At 40.6% G+C, this 21,583-nt stretch overlaps 4 protein-coding genes across 4 annotated transcripts; 2 read left to right on the top strand and 2 right to left on the bottom strand.

Annotated features, from left to right (window-relative positions):
• Positions 1 to 1,296: 1,296 nt before the first annotated feature.
• Positions 1,297 to 2,417, bottom strand: LOC131476096 (transmembrane protein 238-like). Its single transcript, XM_058654582.1, has one exon. It carries the CDS (start codon positions 2,289 to 2,291, stop codon positions 1,770 to 1,772), a length of 522 nt encoding a protein of 173 aa, XP_058510565.1. The 5' UTR covers positions 2,292 to 2,417; the 3' UTR covers positions 1,297 to 1,769.
• A 2,806-nt stretch (positions 2,418 to 5,223) lies between these two features.
• LOC131476148 (amine sulfotransferase-like) lies at positions 5,224 to 17,835 on the top strand. The gene is made up of 7 exons (XM_058654679.1): positions 5,224 to 5,295; positions 15,735 to 15,883; positions 15,975 to 16,183; positions 16,525 to 16,651; positions 17,114 to 17,208; positions 17,341 to 17,512; positions 17,598 to 17,835. The coding sequence occupies exons 2-7, from the start codon at positions 15,742 to 15,744 to the stop codon at positions 17,705 to 17,707; spliced, it is 855 nt and encodes a 284-aa protein (XP_058510662.1). The 5' UTR covers positions 5,224 to 5,295; positions 15,735 to 15,741; the 3' UTR covers positions 17,708 to 17,835.
• Positions 5,551 to 11,860, bottom strand: LOC131476149 (phosphoinositide-interacting protein-like). The gene is made up of 2 exons (XM_058654680.1): positions 11,599 to 11,860; positions 5,551 to 9,762 (listed from the first exon to the last, which is right to left on the bottom strand). Exon 2 carries the CDS (start codon positions 9,744 to 9,746, stop codon positions 9,339 to 9,341), a length of 408 nt encoding a protein of 135 aa, XP_058510663.1. The 5' UTR covers positions 9,747 to 9,762; positions 11,599 to 11,860; the 3' UTR covers positions 5,551 to 9,338.
• A 692-nt stretch (positions 17,836 to 18,527) lies between the features above and the next one.
• LOC131475526 (amine sulfotransferase-like) lies at positions 18,528 to 20,803 on the top strand. Its single transcript, XM_058653721.1, has 6 exons — positions 18,528 to 18,867; positions 18,961 to 19,166; positions 19,533 to 19,659; positions 20,103 to 20,197; positions 20,308 to 20,479; positions 20,565 to 20,803. The coding sequence occupies exons 1-6, from the start codon at positions 18,726 to 18,728 to the stop codon at positions 20,672 to 20,674; spliced, it is 852 nt and encodes a 283-aa protein (XP_058509704.1). The 5' UTR covers positions 18,528 to 18,725; the 3' UTR covers positions 20,675 to 20,803.
• Positions 20,804 to 21,583: the final 780 nt, after the last annotated feature.

Here is a 21,583-nt window from a genome sequence, read left to right as displayed (position 1 = left end):
AAGACATTTGACAAATGGGACTAAAATGACAGAGGACGGTGACAAGGACAATATTTATCCTTCCTGATCAAATAAAAGTAGCATTATGGTTGAAAGGGAACAGGTAACAGAGCAAATGTTCTGTATTCTGATCGGTAAAATGTGTGGACTTAAAAAGACTAAATATTTTAGACTCATTATGCCCCATTCTGATGAAAAATATCATTCTTAAATAATGAAAGCAGTAAAAACACAACATCAATGGAAACAAACAGCCTGAGGCAAAGGATGCTAGCTCTCATTTCTAACACGTCTACCTGTGGGGACACCTCATAAAATATACACCTGCTTAAGTCTATGATATCATAAGAACATGTTTGCAGCTTTGTTTCTCCACTCGACAGCCTTTTCCATGAAGTTAGTAAACTGCCAATTCTCTCACACCAAAGTCCATTCAAAAATGTTGTGTTTTTAGTTCAGGGGGACCCAGAAGCTGCTGGTGCACTGCTGCCCCATGTGGTCAGTTTGTGTCACTGGGGTAAATCTAACCAAAGTATTTTAAACACAGAATTCACAAGATAACACATTTGCAGATTTCTCTATGGAGTTTGGTGGTGGAGACACAAAATGTGGCAAACATTTTCCTGAGATCTCGTAAACTGACGGACATTTTATGAGCTGAGTCTTCTGTCAATGTGTCCTAACATCTGTTTCTCCTTCTGTCTTCCGCCGGCAGCCGTGTCCTCAGAGACACGGTGAAGTAAAAGTGAGTAAAAAACGCCCAAAAATTGCACTTGAGTTGTAGTTTCGCTCGTTACACAGTATCTTTGTACAATCTTAGGACTGTTTAACGTGTGCATGAGGATGTGGTTATTGAAATAAATAAATATGCAAGTGCAAGTTGTCCCACTGTCTGAACACACCACAGAATTATCATTAAATAAATGACAAAACTGGCAGGAAAAATAGAAATAAAGCGCAACAACACGGTAAATATTCGGATTATTTTAACTGATATATTTCTTTACGTTTGTTTACACTATTTAATCACATCGACTACTTTTATTGATGTAAGTATTATTGTCATACTACTATAGTATGTATACACTTTCTTGTCATTATCTTGTTTATTTTATTTGCTGTTATTAATATTATTATTATTATAATAGGCCCTCTTTTTTATTTATTGCGATCACCTTTGTATGCTTTTTTTAAATTGCACTACTCTGATTATTCTGCGATCGATATTCGTGATAATGTTTGTTTTTACTTTGCCATCTAAGGAATGATATTTCAAAAGTGTCTGCTGTCAGTGATCAGTATCATGACCCAAATTATAAAAATAAGATTTAAAATCAACACAAAATATAGAGACTCATTTACACCCACATCTCTGATACATATTATAATTATTTCGTCTTAAATCTTTGGCAAATTAATTAAAACTTCATTTTTTACACATTGTATTTACACAAAAATCTGTTTTGGGGGCCCAAAAAACCTCTCCCACGACCTATCTGTGGGCCCCCGCCCCACATCTTTGGGACTCATTGGTTTAGTAGGCACTGTAAGTATTAAATATTGGTCTATTAATGATAAACATAATAATTTTCTTTGGCTCAGACTCTGAACTGATCCTCCATGATATCATGTAAACGGTTATAGTGCAACTAAAAGTTGATTTTGGAGAATCCTGACAAAAAGAAACAAGTTTCTTTTCCAAATATTTGATAAGAAATCAACCTGGAAATGATCCAAAACGTCTTCTTTCGTCTCAGGACTCTCAGGACTCAAATATCCATCATGTCTGAAGGCTTCTCCTCTCCATCGCTCTCTGATTTCTCCAGCTTCTTCTCCACATTGGGTGAATCCATGGATTCCCCCTCGAACCCGTGGTTGTGGAAGGCCGAGTTTTTGCCCCACGTCACCCTGCTGGCCTTGTGTGGAGGCGTCGGGTCCAAGGGGCGTCGTCTGCCGTCCACGTCCTTCAGGCTCCTCGCGGTTCCCCCAGGCTTCTGGCTCATCTTCCTGGACAAGGTCCTCGCGAGTCGCTCCACGACGCTGTTCTTGTCGTAAGGGTCGTGGTAGTGCTCGGACATCTGGATGTTGCCCACGTACCACATGAGCCAGAAGGCCAGGCTTATGAAGATGAGGAGCGAGCCCGTGTAGATCAAGAAGTCCCCGTAGAAGCGGCCGTCGAGGCGCACGTTGGCGAAAATGCCCACGAAGAGCACGATCAAGCCGGTGATGTCGAAGACGACGGCGAGGACGAACAGCAGCAGGCAGCCGCCGATGTGTTTGCGCACGTCCATGGTGGGGAACACAGCGAGCGTCTTTACGCGTGAGTAACGGGAGGATGCTGCATCCTGACTGCGCACCTGTGCGCACCTGCACAGGCTCACACTGACACCGCCCCTCCGGCACGAGAAGGCAAACAAGGTGGATCACCTGCTCCTCACTGTCAACACACACACACACACACGCACGCGCGCACACACGCATATTCATTTTCCTACAGACTTACTCTAACCTTAACCATAATAACTACTGCCCAATCCGAACTCTGACCCCTAACCCTGACTTTTAACCTCATGGGGACTTGGTTTTTGTCCTCATAAGGAAGACAAGTCCACATAATTTCACTGTGTAAACTGACTAACGTCCCCACAACATGAGGAATACCAGGCACACACACACATGCTGGTTTTGCATTTTTTTTCCCCTTAAATTACAGTATATTACTGTGGTTTACCTGTTTTTCCCTTTATAAATAATGTATATAGTGTCATTTTTGTAGTATTTTCTTTATAATTACAAGAATTACCTCACAAAGATGGCTTTGAATCAAAATGGGTCCTCACAACCTCTGGAGACATGTATTCACACACGTACACACACTTTGAGTTTTGCAGTGCTATTCTTCTGAGGACGCTGTTATCACGAACATTAAGCTTAACTTAACCACAATCCAAATTTTAGACCTAAACTTCACCAGTTTCCTCAGAAATTAGGTTCTTGCCTCATTAGGACCAGGTTTTGGTCTCCAGGAGCACTACAGGTCCTGACAAGGTCGGTGTTTAAGGTCCTAAAAAGGTAACAAATACTAAAACACACCTTCTCTTCTCCACTGTGTGTGTGTACATTATGTCATTGTTGCTCCACCTCCTCTTAATGCAAATGGCTGCTTCTGTTGATGTTCTTCTTCTTCTTCTTCTTCTTCATCTTCAGACTCTGCAATCATTTGTCAGTCAAATTCATTTTCCTCGTGTCACTGTAAACATGACTCAGCTTCTGCTTTGTTTACACATCAACAAAGGGTGCAACATGTAAACAGGAAGCTACGCTACAAACCAGTTTTCACTCTCTTTTGAACATTCAGTTTATCTTCATGAAGATAAATCAACATTTACACTTTTTCTTTTCTGTCTCTCCAGGTCATAAATATGCAGCATTTGTGACTATCTTTACATCTTTATATCACTTTATTCTGATGTGAAAATGAGGCTAAAATATATTTGACAGTAAATAACCTGTGTCTACAGTAAATAAACTGTGTCATATATACTGTACTTTCACAGTAAGTTAGTGTATCATTTTACAGTTAATTACTGTGAACTGAGAACCATTTGCTATCACTTCCCCTGTCATATATTACTGTGGTTAAGCTGTATTTACTATAAAATACAGTACATTACTGTAGTTTAGCAGTAAAATACAGTATATCACTGTGGTATAGCAGAATTGTATCATAAAATGCAGTATATTACTGTGGTTTAGCAGTATTTCCCCTTAAAATACAGTACATTACTGTGGTTTAGCAGTAAAATACTGTATATTACTGTGGTATGGCAGTATTTTACCATAAAATGCAGTTTATTACTGTGGTTTAGCAGTATTTCCTCTTAAAATACAGTATATTACTGTGGTTTATCAGTAAAATACTGTATATTACTGTGGTATGGCAGTATTTTACCATAAAATGCAGTATATTACTGTGGTTTAGCAGTATTTCCTCTTAAAATACAGTATATTACTGTGGTTTAGCAGTAAAATACAGTATATTACATTGGTTTAGCAGTAAAATATAGTATATTACTGGGGTTTAGCAGTAAAATACAGTATATTACTGTGGTTTAGCAGTATTTCCCCTTAAAATATAGTACATTACTGTGGTTTAGCAGTAAAATACTGTATATTACTGTGGTATAGCAGTATTTTACCATAAAATGCAGTTTATTACTGTGGTTTAGCAGTATTTCCTCTTAAAATACAGTATATTACTGTGGTTTAGCAGTAAAATACTGTATATTACTGTGGTATGGCAGTATTTTACCATAAAATGCAGTATATTACTGTGGTTTAGCAGTATTTCCTCTTAAAATACAGTAAATTACTGTGGTTTAGCAGTAAAATACAGTATATTACATTGGTTTAGCAGTAAAATATAGTATATTACTGGGGTTTAGCAGTAAAATACAGTATATTACTGTGGTTTAGCAGTATTTACTTTAAAATGCAATATATTCATTTGTATTATTTATATTAAAGACAGTTAGCGCTACCTCTCTTTATAAATACAGTAGCGTATTGTGATTTTGTTGTATTTGACTGAATACTGTATTTAACTCTAAAAAATAAATAATTTTTTTTTTAAATAAAATGAGGCTAAATTATGTCAAAATGTGTATTTTCTGACATGAATGTTCTAGATAGAGGAGATATTTCCATTTTTAATAATGAACTGTTACACCCAACGTTACCAATAATGAATAACAATCACTTACTAACTGGCCACTTTATTAGGAACACGGTGCGTCTTCTTCATAGCTTTGTTTCAGACTGTCCTCCAATGAAACGTACATATAGGTCGTATGCAGGAATGACGACCTATGTTTACGTTTTCAAAACCAGCGCCCCTAGTGGTTGTATCCATAACAGCAACCACTTCCGCCTTAGACGCGGTATCTAGTGGCTTCGCTGATGTCGGCACCGGCAGTCGGCTCAGCAATGGTTTGATTCCTAACTATACCACCTTTTTAATATTTTTTTTTATTTTTACTACCTAAGCCTGTCTTTTTGCCCTAACCCTACCCTCAGTAACATCTGTGCATATTCAAGTTGGAAAATATTAGTAAAAACATACCTTCAGGGGTTTGAAAAAAACATTTCAGTTGGAGGACAGGTTGGACAGGCTTATGCTGATTAAGAACGTTTAATCTATTGACAAAATGGGTCTCTAATCCATTTCACTCCCAGTTAGAAGTGATCCTTTCATTTCAGGAGGGACGTTTAGTTTCCAAGAAAGCCGCCAAAAAAGTAAGACATAATATTATTTTGTACCTTTAAGTGAAACTAAAGGGTGTACGTACTAAAATTATGAAATGGTTAATTTCCTGTAACTGAACTTCTTTTTCAATTATTGTTGTTTAATTTTGGAATTTATGACTTGTTTTTTTTCCCACTTGGAGCCAAAGACTATTTAGAAATTTAGCCAATTTTCTTTTCTGTAGTTGCTGCAGAATGTGACACAATCTCCAGTTTCAGAACCAAAAACAATCACATTTGAGAAGCCGTAATCACATATTTATTCAATTTGTATTAAAAAACAAACAAAAAAAAAAACACATAACATGAAGGTTTTAAAGGGCAGTCAAGTTCATGCTCTCACACATTGTTTCATAAATAACCTTTGACAGTATTTTTCATTTGTTCATATGATGATGTAGAAACTTTAGTTTTCAAGATACCATCTTATTAAAAACTGCACTTGTACATGTTATTTATAAGTACACTTAGTGCATTTCCACGGGCTCTACTCGCCTCGCCACACACACCCACACACACGAGTGACTAGTGACTTTACACCACACTTCTGTAGTTGTAGGAGATTAACCCACGTTTTTAGGATTGTTAAGTAGTTTTAACAAGTTTTAATAGTTTTAATACAATTCGGCACTGTTCGGCTTGATTTCTGTCCACACGTCTCCTGGGTACAGCCTCCTACTCCACAGACTACAGTGGCAGAGGTCTGTGGCTCGCGATCAGCGGCGCTGTCCCTAAATAAACCACTCCACTTTAAAAGACTCCTGTTAAATATAGAGGTTTCCCTGGTAGTTGTTGGAGATTAACCCACGTTGTTAGCATTGTTAAGTAGTTTTAAGTGATCTACAGTTCGGCGGTGTTCAACTTGATTTCTGTGTGGGGCGTCTCTTCCTGTGACGGGACTTTGGCCAGTCAGCGGCCGGCAGTCTGACCAATCAGCGCATAGTACCTGCTTAAGCACGCTTGGAACCTTGCCAGAGCAGATACTAAAAATAGTACCTGGTACCAGGTACTATGCTAGTGGAAACGCTACTTGAACCGTGGCGAGGCGAGGCGAGGTTAGTAGAGCCAGTGAAAATGCGCCATTACATTTGTTTGTTTGTAGTTTACATTCAACCATTTCAAAATGATAACTCATGCTTTTGGCCACTAGGGAGCAACAAACAAAAACAAGCAGAGGACATCCTTTAAGTTAGTAAACAGTTGCTTTGTCATTTTAATAATACCATTTTCTCTTGAGAAAAATATCTTTAATTAAGGTGGAGGACAAAAACAACACAAAGTTGATTTTAAGTAAAAAAAACAACAAAAAAAGTTTTGAATTGTTGACAAAATAAAAATGAATCCCTAAAATTGGTAAAACTTTAATGAATTAAGTTAATACACATTCAATTGACCAAGATATATGAAGACAACTTTAATTTGCTAACTTTAGTTTAAAGGAACTTCGTGCATTTACGTGTCATAAATGTAAGTCATTTAAAAAAAAAAAATTCTACCATTTTCTTTTTTTACAGTGTATTCAGATTGTGAATTTTAAAACCCTTTGGCATTGTATTTGTTATTTTTCCCCTTCAAATTTTAAACATCCCATTTTGACTTTAATTGTTCAGTTTTGAACAAATTGGTTGGTGTTAAAATAATCTTGTTAATAATGAATTTGTAGCTATGGAAAAATGGAAACTTCTTAAAAAGTCAGAATCCAGTGAGACAGTTTTATTCAGAGGTGGATGAGGACTGTTTGTACGTTTCTGAGCCACACCTTTCTCACACAGGCGACAAAGCTTTTCTTAATATGCAAATATTGATTTTAAGCTGCTTTAATCACAATTTGCCTTGTGACGGGCCGAAGTCTCGTCATAAAACACATCAATATTTAAGGTGCACTACAGTGGAGGCCCAGTGACGAAGGTTTTGACTGCAAATCTCCTACCACGTCGTATTTAAATGCCATGAAAATGCACTTTCAGGTCACAGCAGTCAAATTTTTCAGTGTCTCTTTTCCATGTTTGTGGACATATAGATTAAAATTTCCCAGAGTCTCCTCTGTGGTGATTCTGTTCGCGGGGGAAAGAAACTCAGTGGATGCAAACTAAAGCGGGAATTGACGATGAAAAGCTCTCACCACCTTTAATTATTCATGAATTGGCTCATGCTGCAGCAAACAGCAACGAGGAAATCCCTCTTGTCCACTTTTCTCTCGTTAATATTAATAAGGACAGTTTTGCTCTGTGGTGTCCTCGTCGCTAAATTCTGTACGAGCGTGGGAATATTTGTAGTCTCTTTTTCGCTTGTTTTCTTATGTTGAAATGTTGTCATGCACAGTTCAGAGAATCAGAGGAATAAAAAAAGGCTACATTCACGTCTCAGTGTGTGTGAATTAAAAATCAGATTTTTAATTCAGAGTTTAAAGTCTGAATTGATATGTGGCCGTGCGGCATGATTGAGAACAGTACGGTGGCCCTGTTTCCTGCTTTTATCATTGTGTTTCCTGCTTTTATCATTGTGTTTCCTGCTTTTATCATTGTGTTTTCTACTTTTGTCATTGTTTTCTGCTTTTGTCATGTTTGCAGTTGGGTTTAGTTTGCTGTGTTTTCCTTTTTGTGATGGTGATTTGCACCTTAGGGCCACCGTAGAACAGGCATATACTGTATATATAACCCATGCAAGTTTTTCCTCCAAGCGCATGCAGCCGAGTGCACGAAATCAAACACTAGAGTAACAAAATGGCTGCCAGTGGCGATACGTGTGCACGTAGACGTATGCTGCTTTATCTCACTGCTACACTCACTCCGGCTGGAAGCGTATAGGCTCACTCTCCCACACCAAATCTCATTGAGAAAAATCTTTTTAGTTTTCAAGTCACAGGGACAAAGGAGCTGCTGGTGCACCGCTGCCTCGTGTGGTAGGTTTGTGTCACTACTCAGTATGTTTTCATGCACAAGCTAGTCCGAGTATACATGTGAAGTAGAAGTTGGATATATTGGCTGTGTACGTCTGACTCCGCCTCCGTAGGTGGCGCTGTATCTCTCTATAAGCTAGTGGGTATTGAATCAGTTTACAGAAAAATCACAGAAAAACAAACAGTGGACGGCGAGATGGACCATGCTGTGGTTCTGTATGTTTCGTACCTGCTGTTCGTGTTTATCGTGATACAAATTAGATCGTTGCCGTGTTGTCCGAAGAAAGACGCCGCCACTGCCATGGTTTATACGTCGTCTCGTTCTACTTCCCGGTCAAAGACCAGGGAGGACATTTAGGTGCATGTGCAGAAAGCCAAGTCCGACTCCAGTCCGACTATGCAAGAGTAATCGGACTATGAATCACATTATTCAGGTATGTTAGTCCGACGAAGACTGGCTCGATTTTAGTCGTTTAGTCTAACATGTTTACATGACATTAAGAAAACCAAATTACTGTCTTAGTCTGACTAAAATTGGCCTTTTTATCTAAACCCAGGATTTTTCAACACCGTTAACCATTCAGGTTCAATGGGCTTGTGCTTCATAAGTTGCTTAGTTACAGAAAGTAGTGAATAACGCCAGCATTCTCACTAACGCTGTGTTCCATATACTTCGGAAGTCGGAGGTCTGGACTGGGAGTGACGTCAGCTCTGAGTCGATTGTGTCGGAAAAAAACATGGACACAAACGTATCTCGGGCTAGCCACAGTTCGTAATACCAGCCATTAACAAGAGCGACTTAATGTGAAACAGATAAGATAAAAGTGGAAATAACAATAAAAGTAGTAGTGTTGGTATGAGTGGCAGCCATTTTGGAATCACATGTTGGGTTCGGTGAGGTTGCTCTGACTTTCTGAGTTGGAAATTCCAACTTCCAAAAACACAACTGGAACGCGCCATAAAACTCTGCCAACAGAGTCAGTTTCTAAAAATGCCAAGGCTTACTTGGACAACAGATGATTCCAGAGCAAAATTTTAAAACAAAAACACGTGTCACCATCACCACGGAAAAGTTACATTTCAATTCATCGCAGATCCTGAAGTCGGAATCACTCCCCGACACAAAGTTCTGTGGTCACAGATTGAACTTGGGCGGCCTGTAGTAGCTCAGAGGCCTCTTCATGTTCGACCTCTTCCTGTTCTCCTTGGTGATGGGGATCAGGACCACGCCCAACACGAAAACCATCAGACCGATGGACAGCAGAGCCGGTCCCAGGATGTTGGTGACCTTCTTGCAGTGGCCGGCAAAGTAGAGGCCACTGATGATGAGGCCGCATGCCAGGAAGCTTCCCCCGGTGGACATGAGGTGTATGGGGAACCAGAAGACCTCGCATTTACTCTCCGCCGTCTCGGTGGTCCAGAGGGACTCGCTGCGTGAGAGGCTGAACACGGTGCTCTCGGTGCGGCTCGGCGGTGACAGCTGGTCCTTGGACTCAGAGAGAGTGCACTCTCCCAGCGGGATGTTCTCTGGGCTGCCGGACATGGCCTCCAGCGTGAGTCTGTGGAAGTGAACCCACACAAGAATCAACGTGAGGACGCCGCGCTCCTCATATCTGTGTCATTATTTGTTTGCTGTGTCCTTTTAGACCTGATAGAGGGAGCGTTTGTGTGTATACAGGAGCAGAGCAGGGACAGACTATTGTTTTTGAGGAGTAGAATTGATCTTTGAATCTGGTCTTTGAAAAAGCTGGAGCTCATTTCAGGCCCAGTTATTTAAACATAAATTCTTACATAAACGATCAAGGAAACGCGATAATTATGTGAAACTGAAATGCTATTTATTTGCAGTGTATATGTACAAATGAACATGTTCTATATCACAGAGTAAATAACACACAACGAGCAGCTGTTTGTCTACAGACTTCCCTCACAAAATCCACACAGGACTGAGGCAGAAGGAGGCTCCGCTGTCGTATTTGTTTCTGCAACACTGTCAATCAAAAACTGGCTCCACCTTTCAGACACTTCCTCCAATCATCGTGCAGAAGCTCAGCCAGCGCCTGCACCCTGCCCACTGCTCCGTTGACTCCCGTTGACTCCCAGAAAAGCTGAGCTTCCGTGGAAGTGACTTTTTTTGCAGCATTTGTCTATCTGTCGTCTGCGATAAACAGCTGATTCTGAACGAACTAGCGACACGTTCTAATCTACTGCTTTCATAGACCTAGATTGGAAATTTTAATGAGTCTGAGTTTCCCCTTAACACCTGACCAAGTCAAAGTAACAGAGCAGGCTAATGTTTTAGCAGAAGTCCCTGCATAATCACTGTAATTCTAAGAAATATTCATGGGTGGTTTTTTGTATTTTAACTATTTCACCACAGATTGTTTTCAAAATTGACATCATGTTCAAATGAAGAGGAGCTGAAACTAGCAATTTACTGTTGACCATTAACGCCTCAGGAAAATAATAAACCGTTATAAATCAATTTCCTGTAGCTCGCCACTTAATTTTGAGTTAAAATGACTGTATTCCTTTATTAATATATTTATTTTGCATCATGTATTTATTTACTTTGCCAACTTTTAATCGTTCCATATCGAAACAAACACTTTAGTTTTGAAATTCTGCGAAATATCATCGTAAATATCAATATTTCGATGTCATGATGGAATATCAACCTGAATGAAAATAATGAAAAGCATTTTTCATTATTTCTTCACATTTCAATTCACACTTCAACTTAAATTTCAATTTAAGTTCAGTCGTTTACACTTTACCGCATCTTTTTGACTTTGGTTTATTGTGATATTTCGATAAAATTGTGAACGCTTTACTACACTTAACAGGTTTAACAGAAAATGTACATTTTAGTACACTGCGACATTTGATTTTTTTTAGCTCTTAACTACACAAAAATTGGCAAAAATGTGTTTTTACTATGACATTTTAATTATCTGGCTAACTCCAATCAATCTGCTTGCAGTCGTCGCACTTTTACTATGTTGCTGTTGCCTTTGTCACTTCCCGTGTGCAGCACAAGGGAATGTCGCTGGGGCGACACAAGACTGTACAGTAAACACTTCTGTACTGAGAAACACAGAGCGAGAGAGAGAGAGACAGACGCGTGGAGCTGACAGACCAGAATTCAACAGCGTGTGAACTCTTTTGACAACGGTTTGAATCAAACAGACTTGTCATGTTTAGAAGTGACGTACTGCACCTTTAAGCACATATACAGTATCCTGAAGAACGCTGTCTTTACATCACACTAACATGGAAGAAACTACCTGGCACGCTTGAGAATTTTATACATAAAAATTACTTCACAAACGTTATTTCCACTTGTTTGCCAGTGAGAAGACGCACAGAATTTAGAAAAGAAAAAAAAAACATACCTTACAAATCAGGATCAACTTCTTTTTTCAAGAGTCAATGGAAAGTTTGGAGTAACATCAACTGCCACCAAAAAAACATCCAGAATTGTGACGGAGAAGCCTCCACCAGTGTCCGACCAGAGAAACCAGTAAAAGCGCAGTGCTACAGCTCATCCACCCGCCCTCCTCTGCACTCGCTGCACCTCCTTAAGAGTTCTCCTGCGAGCTCCATCCTCTTTACCATCATCTACCACCACACACCACATCCAGGGCGAGGAGGTTGGTTTCCTCTCCGCTCCCCAGAGGATTTCAGGAGTACAGTGGACCCCCCCGACCCCCCAACCCCGCCCAAAAACCACTCAGACCGATGTTTCCATCAGGCTGGGGAATGATTCTGACATGATTTTCTGTGTTATTTTGCCCAGCACTGGACAATGAGCAAATATGTGCCCGAATTGGCCGTAGCTGCTCTTCCCCCCACAGAGAGCACGGGGCAGGGCAGCGGCTGGGAAATGGCTCTCTGTTAAAGTATTGATGCAGAGAACAATCACCCACACAGAGACTTTTCCGATACAGCCTGATACGTTGGCAGTGCATTGATCCCAAAGTAGCCCAGAGCAATTATCTGCAAGTTGTATAGTTTTGTTCGCCTGAACATGAGATCGATGGAATGTGTGTAGCACTGTTAGACCCTCAGAAAGCAGGGGGGGGGGGGGGGATTTTAACGGGTCAATTTTTTAGAATTTATCTGTGTGCTGTCTGTTTGTGATTCAGCTGCTGCCTCAGATGCATCATGGGGGATGGGGATGGGAGAGCTGCTGCTGCTGCAGGAACATGACACTTGTGCTCCCATCAAACGGCCCTGATGTTGCATCTGTCGCATTGTTGTTGTTGTTGTACGTGTGCTCGTTTTTGTGCAAAGTGTCGGCGCGAGGCTATCGATCCGAAACACGATCTCACCCTTCAATGCAATTACGCTTCACGGTGAAAATGAAAACGACTCCTCAGCTCTGCTCCTCTTTGTATGATCAGTGAACACCCTCCAGGCTAATCTCATTACAACCACTGCTGAGTTCAGAAACACTCAAATTTACTCCGTTTGCAGACGACACAAGTGTGTTTTTTTTGTTCTGTGGAGGGTTTGAGAGTTGAGTTTGGAGGCGAGGGCGACTAAATTAAAATTATTAAAGCGGCCATAGCATGGTCGTATCTCACTAATATGTGAGATATGGAGGTGTACTTACAAACATGAAGTCGTTTTTATGGTAAAAAACGTCCTAGTCGCTACAAACGAGCCGATGTAATGTCCACTTACCTGGAAGTGACGTAATTGGCACGTCAGCTCGCAGATCCGCAGCTCCCCCTCTGGAAAGGCAGATGCACCGCTAGCAATTATCAAAACATTGAGTAATGCCGTTATCCCTTACGCATTTGATCCAGAGTCTGATCCAGGACACCTGTAGCTTGGATAACGTTGTGGTTACCGAGATGATAAACACACATGCAAACGAAACACGAGCGTAGCACGTAGCTTAGCGTGTAGCCGGCTATCGCTAATGCTAAACAAAAAAACAAGCACACAAAGGCAGTTATATAGGTATTTTTGGCACTACTCCTTCCTTTAGGTGAAGTTTGGTGCTGTGTCCTGCTTTATATTGAAGAAGAAGAAGAACTACTCTCGTTGTAGCTGCTGAGCGTATCGGTTGTACGGAGCTCAGCAGCTACAACGAGAGTAGTTCTTCTTCTACGGTTGAAAGTACGTCACCGGATGTGCCGGACTCTAGTGCCCGGACTAGGAGGCGCTGCTGTTTAGAGTGGTGAAATTCGCCAGTTACGTAACTAGTCAACGGAAGTGCCGTTCCGCTTCGTAGAGCTCAGGAAAATAATCAAACCCTGCGCTCTCAGCAGTGGCTGAACTGATTGTTATGGACTTTTAGGGCTTCATAAACGAGGTCATGACGCAGATACACACAAAAATGCAGCGTTAATTGGCACTTCCGGGCTATGGGATCTTTTAACAAAATAGGGGCGTTGTGTTCTCGTGTCCATGTTGATTCATTTCATGTCATAACTGACTACACTAGTAAAGTGAGGTGGCGAGGCAAAGTGAGGTGAAACGAATGTTGAAAGAGAACTTTAGGTTAAGAAATTAACCCCCCATCTCTGAAAAACAAGTGAGGTAAAAGCATATTGAAAGAATGCTTTAGGTTAAGGTTCTCTGAAATGGGGAAAGTTATGGTAAAGGATTTAACTCAGATTATTTGAAACACAGAAACTTTAGGTTAAGGATTTAACCCGTGTTCTCTGAAACAGGGAACACTTTAGGTTACGGATTAAACCCTGGTTCTCTGAAACAGGGAAAACAGCCTCTGTGTGTGTGTGTGTGTTCTTGTATGGGTATCTTTGTGAGCTCCAAGAAACATATACCTAAGAAGTGAGGACATTTTGGGAACAAGAGGACATTTTGGCTGGTCTTCACATTCTGACACCCTTTTCAGGGTTGTGAAGACCTGGTTTTAGGGTTAGGGTTAGAATCAGGTTTAGGTTAGTGTTAGGCACTTAGTTGTGATGGTTAAGGTTAGGGTAAGTGGCTAGGGAATGCATTATGTCAATGAATGACCTCACTATGAATGCTATACAAACACGTGTGTGTGTGTGTGTGTTTGTACACAACAACACTGATCAATACCTGCAATGAGCCACAGTATCCAGCAGAGGGCAGCACTGGCATGTGTTTTTGTAAAATGTGCTGCTTCAGTTCAGCTGTAACTTAACTGTTGAATATGAGGGTTTTTTTGTTTTAGTTTATGAGTTCACGAACATTAAAGTCCTTTATTTTGGTGACAAACGATGAGGTTATGATGTCACTCATTGTCTTTAATGGCCCTTGTTTAAGTGGGATATTTCACTCTGCTCAGTAATAAAAACCTGTTTTTTCATTCAATTCTGTGCCAGAGATTTATTTATTTTAGCTTGAAAATTTAGGGGAAAGGTTTAGCAAAATAAAGGTTTTTGATAACAATTCTTTGCCGTAGTGGAGGGAGAGACGGAGAAGACTTAAAGTGAGTTCACACCTTAGACCATGAAGAAGAATAAAATGGAAAGAGTGCGCTGGTTTCCTGGGTGAAATCAATGAGGAGGTAAAAATGTAATTGAATAGCCACCAGGGGGCGACTCCACGTGTTCCAAAAAACAACTATTTACTGTGATGCCAGTTTTGTACATTTTGTTCCCATTTAGAAGGAAAATAGACGACAGAGTACGGCACGTACCATTAGTAAACTCGACTGTGTGTAAAGTGTGTAAATCGTTCCCTCTGAGTTTCGTTTCTTCGTATCACGATTGATGTGCACGGGAAGGTGCGTCGTAATTTGCAGCCGATGAATCAGCACTTTTGTCCTGTATTTCTGCAACGACCTTTAGACTCAATCTCACATGAGATGGAGCTCAATTGAGGTTTGTTTCAAGCTGTTCAAGATGTCTTCAGAAGTTTCCAAGAGCTTTTAGTGACACGTTATAGACTTAATAAGACTGTGGTCAGGAAAGATGAAGCAGTGCATTGTGGTTTCCCCCTCAAGCCTTTAGGCCGCGTTGAGCGCCTCTGGGCTAACTACTAAAACACGTAAAGACAATGACAAATGTTTTTAATCACCACCGCTACCTTACAAAGTCCAAGTCTCTTCTTACTGGAAGTGACTGGAGGTGAACTGGGCAGCTTAAATTTTAGAGGAAGAAGGAACACAGTGTCCCTATTCCAGGGCCATTTTTCTGTCCTTATTCAACCCTGACAGTGACTCTAAACTTTATCTTTCTGGGCCATCAATGCTGTGCAGTATAGAGGCAGTAAACAGGAGATGTAACCTCTGGCCCACTGTCTCCACTGTAATTTGTATTTACTGAGATGATGAAAAACATGATGGGTTTTGGATCAAAATACTTCAATGTCATGTCATTTTCGGTATTTTCAAATTACTGTAATATTCATTTTTTTTTTAAAAAAACAACATGATGACATATTCAGAATGCAATATGCAACACGGTGACTGAGTTACAAGCTTTCAGAGCCACACAAATTTAAAATGCTTTTATTTATTTGTTCTCCATTTAGTGATTGGAGTCATGATTATTGATTTATTTCACTTCTTGTTGTGAATCAGAAGTAACATGGAGAGGATCAGTGAAAACCTCAGCAGGTACAAGAACTACAACTTTATTACCGCTCTCTTCAACGTCGAGCAGCTCGATACCCTCCAGACCTTTGAAGTACGAGACTCTGACATTTTCCTGGTCACTTATCCAAAGTCCGGTCAGTGAAACGTTTCAACTCTCACAGTATTTCTTCTCTTTTTTTGTTGTATGTTCTGGAAACTTCACTGAACTGTGACTCCCCTCCACAGGCACCATATGGACTCAGCAGATCATCATCTCCATCTGCGAGCTAAGCGGCGGAATTAATGAAAATCTAAACAACTTTGAGAAGATGCCGTGGCTGGAATACCGGGACGATCGTCCAGATTACGCTCTGAGACCCTCTCCACGACTCTTTACCTCTCACCTCACCCCGGCTCTCATGCCTCCAGACATGAAGAAGAAGAAGAGGGCAAAGGTTGGTGGTTTATTTTGTGGAAGTTAATGTCTGCAGGGACAGTAACATTTTGAAAAATCATTGGATGAACTAACCAAACAATCTGTCACCTGATCGCAGAGGTGTTTATTTGGTTAACATATACGGCCATCAGTGTTTAAAACTAGTGCTGCACTTAAATCAAAATATTAGAGATTATTGGTTTCCAGTATGTTACAGAGGTGTTAGTATGGAGGGCATCCATGACCTTTGACCGAGCATACAATTGGCCTGGATTTCGCTATGCTTTTGTTGCAGTTCTTTTGTTGCGGACGACGTCGTGTATCAGATCAACCCCCGATTGTTGGTTCTTTCTGTTTCAGATCATCTACATGATGAGGAATCCGAAAGACGTCGCCGTCTCCTTTTATCACTTCAGCAAAGCCTTGGCGTTCATGGAGACTCCTGAGAGCTTTGGGAGTTTTTTTGAGAAGTTTTTGACGGGCGACGGTGAGAAACTTCCAACACCACACACCTGTCAGTCACATGTTCCAATACTTTTGGTCACATGAAAAATGGGTGTTATCCAAAGTGTTATCTTCTGTGTTGTGTATCAGATCTCATGTTCATCTTTTGATGTCAAACCCAAATGTGTTCAGTCTACGGCAAAAATAAAGGAATTGGCCTCACTGTTCCAATACTATAAGAGGGCACTGTATATTTGTAGAGGAGGCTCGAGAAAGCTCAGGTCAGTTTCCGGAGGTCACTTTGTTAACGATGGTAAACAGCTTCACCTTCATAAACCTGATCCATGAACCAACAAAGAAGATGAAGGGTGGAACTGTAGTTTATGTCGTTCCCTGACATAATTGGAAAAGTGAGGGGTGAGCTACAGTTGTTGCTTTCTGGAGTCCCACCATCCACCCCTAGATGTCACTATTTCTAACCAATTCTTGTTATACTATTGTACAGTTTTCGCAGCGTCATGGTTTGACCACATCAGGGAGTGGCATTCAAAGAGAGACGAGTACGACATCCTCTTCCTGACCTACGAGGACATGATTTTGGTGAGAATTTTTATCTAAGTTTTATAAGTGTTGACACATTCAGAATCATCTTCACACTTTACAGTACATTAAACGGAATGTGTTTATCATTGTTGGATTTCTTTGCTCAGTTAACCTTGTGTTGCTTTTTAGGACCTGAAGGGGGCAGTAACTAAGATCTGCAGCTTCTTAGGGAGAACCCTCAGTGAAGACGCCATCAATCAAGTCGTAGAAAAATCCACATTCAAGACGATGAAGAAAGACTCAAAGGCAAATTACGAGTTCCTGCCAAAAGACAAGTTCAGTGGAGACTTCATGCGAAAAGGTAACGAAAACTTTTGAAAGAAAAGCTTTCTGTGTGGAGAGCACGTGAAGAGATGATCACGTCTAGTTTGTGGTTTTCACTGCAGGTCAGATCGGTGATTGGAAGAACCTCTTCACCGTTGCTCAGAGTGAAAGAGTTGATCAGCTGCTTCAGGAGAAACTGGGTGATCTGTCTCTGAAGATCATCTGTGAATAAACCACGACAAACTTTTACGAAGTTTATGGTCTAGAAGACCCTAAAATTTGCTAACAATGTCGACTCATACATCCTGATTGTGATTGTTTCTTGTTAAGATGCTTTCTTCTCTTCTGTCTTTGATTCTGTGAATGAACAATAAACAACACTTTTTGTTGATTTGTTGAAAGTTAAAAGGAATTCAGATGTTTCTATCACATGTATGATGCTCTACCAAAAGTCCAAATGGACATCCAATTTTGGATCAAAAAGTGACAGCCCTATTAAACCATCTTGTGCCATGTGATCTGAATGCAATGATCGGTCATGTTTATAACAGCATTGAGCGGTGGCTTGTTACAATTCAAAACTATGCACAACAGATTTTCAGGGCTAGTTTGTCAGAACCTTCAGATATTCTCTGTAGGTCTCAGTTTGTACACTACAAACTCTTAGCTCTTGTAAGGACGTAACCTTTGTTGGAGAAATGCTGATACTTCACCTCCATGTTGCCCTTCATCCCCGTCCTCTCCCTCAGTGTTTGCTCGCACATGAAGGCCATTACCAGAATCACTCAGGTTTTTGAACAGCCTTTTGACCTCTTAGCGTTTAGCCTCTGTAAAAACTCTGTGTTTTTTAGATGTCATGTCAGTCAAGTCAAAATGTATGTAGAAAAACATGTTTACACAACCAATGCTGACCAAAGTGCTCTACATAATGACAGCAATAAAACAGCAAAGACATAAAACAATACAGCACTTTCTGTACACAACACAATAAAACCCCCACAAAAAAACGGGAGTCTTGAATGCCAAGTAGGTATTTAAAGAGAATTTGAAAGTCTCAAGAGTCTTGGCACATCTGACTAGGTTGTGGCTCCTGATGGCAATCAGTGATATACTGGCAGTCAGTATCACAGATAAAGGCTTAAGTCCAGAGTCCAATCTTTTCTTTTTTTTTCTTTTTTTCTCACTGCTGGCTCACTGAAATCCTCGGGACCAAACATTTATTTCACTTCTTGTTGTGAATCAGAAGTAACATGGAGAAGATCAGTGAAAAACTCAGCAGGTACAAGAACTACAACTTTATCACCGCTGTCACGTCTGTCGAGTACCTGGATTCCCTCCCGAGCTTTGAAGTACGAGACTCTGACATTTTCCTGGTCACTTATCCAAAGTCCGGTCAGTGAAACGTTTCAACTCTCACAGTATTTCTTCTCTCTTTTTTAGTTGTATGTTCTGGAAACTTCACTGAACTGTGACTCGCCTCCACAGGCACCATATGGACTCAGCAGATCATCATCTCCATCTGTGAGCTAAGCGGCGGAATGAATGAATATCCAAACAACTTTGAGAAGATGCCGTGGCTGGAATACCGGGACGATCGTCCAGATTACGCTCTGAGACCCTCTCCACGACTCTTTGCCTCTCACCTCACCCCGGCTCTCATGCCTCCAGACATGAAGAAGAAGAAGGCAAAGGTTGGTGGTTTATTTTGTGGAAGTTAATGTCTGCAGGGACAGTAACATTTTGAAAAATCATTGGATGAACTAACCAAACAATCTGTCACCTGATCGCAGAGGTGTTTATTTGGTTAAAGGACAACATATGCAGCCATTAGTGTTTAAAACTAGTGCCGCAATCTTAATTCAAAATATTAGAGATTATTGGTTGCCAGTAAGTTACAGAGGTGTTAGTATGGAGGGCATCCATGACCTTTGACAGAGCATACAATTGGCCTGGATTTCGCTATGTTTTAGTTGCAGTTCTTTTGTTGCGAACGACTCTGGTATTATCCGACGTCGTGTATCAGATCAACCCCCGATTGTTGGTTCTTTCTGTTTCAGATTATTTACGTGATGAGGAATCCGAAAGACGTCGCCGTCTCCTATTATCACTTCAGTAAAGCCTTGGCTGACATTGAGACACCTGAGAGCTTTGGGAGTTTTTTGGAGAAGTTTTTGACAGGCGACGGTGAGATACTTCCACACAAACGCATCTATTTTCTTCGAGGATGAGACTGTAGATAATTGCTCAAAAGCCTTAGAACGCTCTCAAAGGCTCAGGTCTGTTTCAGCAAATTAATCAGTCCAAAGAAATATATTTTTAGGTTCTTGTATCCTCAGAATATATGCCTTCACTTAATTTAAAATATGGGGCTAGCTTTGCAGAGGTCACCATCTTGAGTTGACATGTTTCTACAACAGCTAGAAAAAGCTAGAAACAGGAGCTCACTTTGTTAACGATAGTAAACTGCTTTGCCCTCATAAACCTGATCCATGAACCAATGAAGTAGGAGGAGGGTGAAACAGTAGAGAGAGAGTTGTGCAAGTGTTTACATTAGCTCAGGTGTGCTAAGACGACTATTATTTATTATTTCTTACCAATTGTCTTGACCTTCAATTCATATTGTACAGTTTTTGCATCATCGTGGTTTGACCACATCAGGGAGTGGCATTCAAAGAGAGACGAGTACGACATCCTCTTCCTGACCTACGAGGACATGATTTTGGTGAGAACTTTTATTGTGTTGACACATCCAGAATCATCTTCACACTGTACTGTAAAGAACTTGTTTGTCATTGTTGGACTTTGCTCAGTTGACCTTGTGTTGCTTTTTAGGACCTGAAGGGGGCAGTAACTAAGATCTGCAGCTTCTTAGGGAGAACCCTCAGTGAAGACGCCATCAATCAAGTCGTAGAAAAATCCACATTCAAGACGATGAAGAAAGACTCAAAGGCTAATTACGAGTTCCTGCCAAAAGACAAGTTCAGTGGAGACTTCATGCGAAAAGGTAACGAAAACTTTTGAAAGAAAAGCTTTCTGTTTGGAGAGCATGTGAAGAGATGATCACGTCTAGTTTGTGGTTTTCACTGCAGGTCAGATCGGTGATTGGAAGAACCTCTTCACCGTTGCTCAGAGTGAAAGAGTTGATCAGCTGCTTCAGGAGAAACTGGGTGATCTGTCTCTGAAGATCATCTGTGAATAAACCGCAACAAACTTTCGCTAACAATGTCGACTCATACATCCTGATCGTGATTGTTTCTTGTTAAGATGCTTTCTTCTCTTCGTCTGTCTATGATTCTGTGAATGAACAATAAACAACACTTTTTGTTGACTTTGTTGAAAGTTAAAAGAAATTCAGATGTTTCTATCAAATGTATGATGCTCTACCAAAAGCCCAAATGGACATCCAATTTTGGATCAAAAAGTGACAGCCCTATTAAACCATCTTGGGTCATGTGATCTGAATGCAATGATCGGTCATGTTTATAACAGCATTGAGCGGTGGCTTGTTACAATTCAAAGCTCAAACTCATCACGACAGATCTCAAGGGCTAGTTTGTCAGTTGTCTTCAGTTATTCGCTGTAGGTCTCAGTTTGTACGCTACAAACTCTTTGCTCTTGTAAGGACGTAACCTTTGTTGGAGAAATGCTGATTTTTGCCCTTCATCCCCATCCTCTCCCTCAGTGTTTGCTCACACATGAAGGCCATTACCAGAAACACTCAGGTTTTTGAACAGCCTTTTGACTTCTTAGCGTTTAGTCTCCGTAAAAACTAGTGTTTCTTAGATGCCATGTCAGTCAAGTCAAAATGTATGTAGAAAAACATGTTTACACAACCAACGGTGACCAAAGTGCTCTACATGATGACATTAACAAAACAGCAAAGACAAAAAACAATAGCTGTGTAGCTGTTGTGTACAGCAGCACTTGCTGTACACAACACAAACAAACCCACACAAAAACAGGAGTCTTGAATGCCGAGTAGGTATTTAAAGAGAATTTGAAAGAGTCTCAAGAGTTTGTGGGCACATCTGATGTACCAGGGCAGGCTATTCCAAAGTCGAGGGGCTGTCAGTGTAAAGACTCGGTCTCCTCTGGTCTTTAATCTGGT

The sequence above is a fragment of the Solea solea genome, chromosome 16 (assembly GCF_958295425.1).
Source record: "Solea solea chromosome 16, fSolSol10.1, whole genome shotgun sequence".
In the NCBI taxonomy this organism is placed as follows: domain Eukaryota; kingdom Metazoa; phylum Chordata; class Actinopteri; order Pleuronectiformes; family Soleidae; genus Solea; species Solea solea.
The sequence above is the reverse complement of the archived record's forward strand: the minus strand, read 5'-3'. Positions and strand labels throughout refer to the sequence as shown.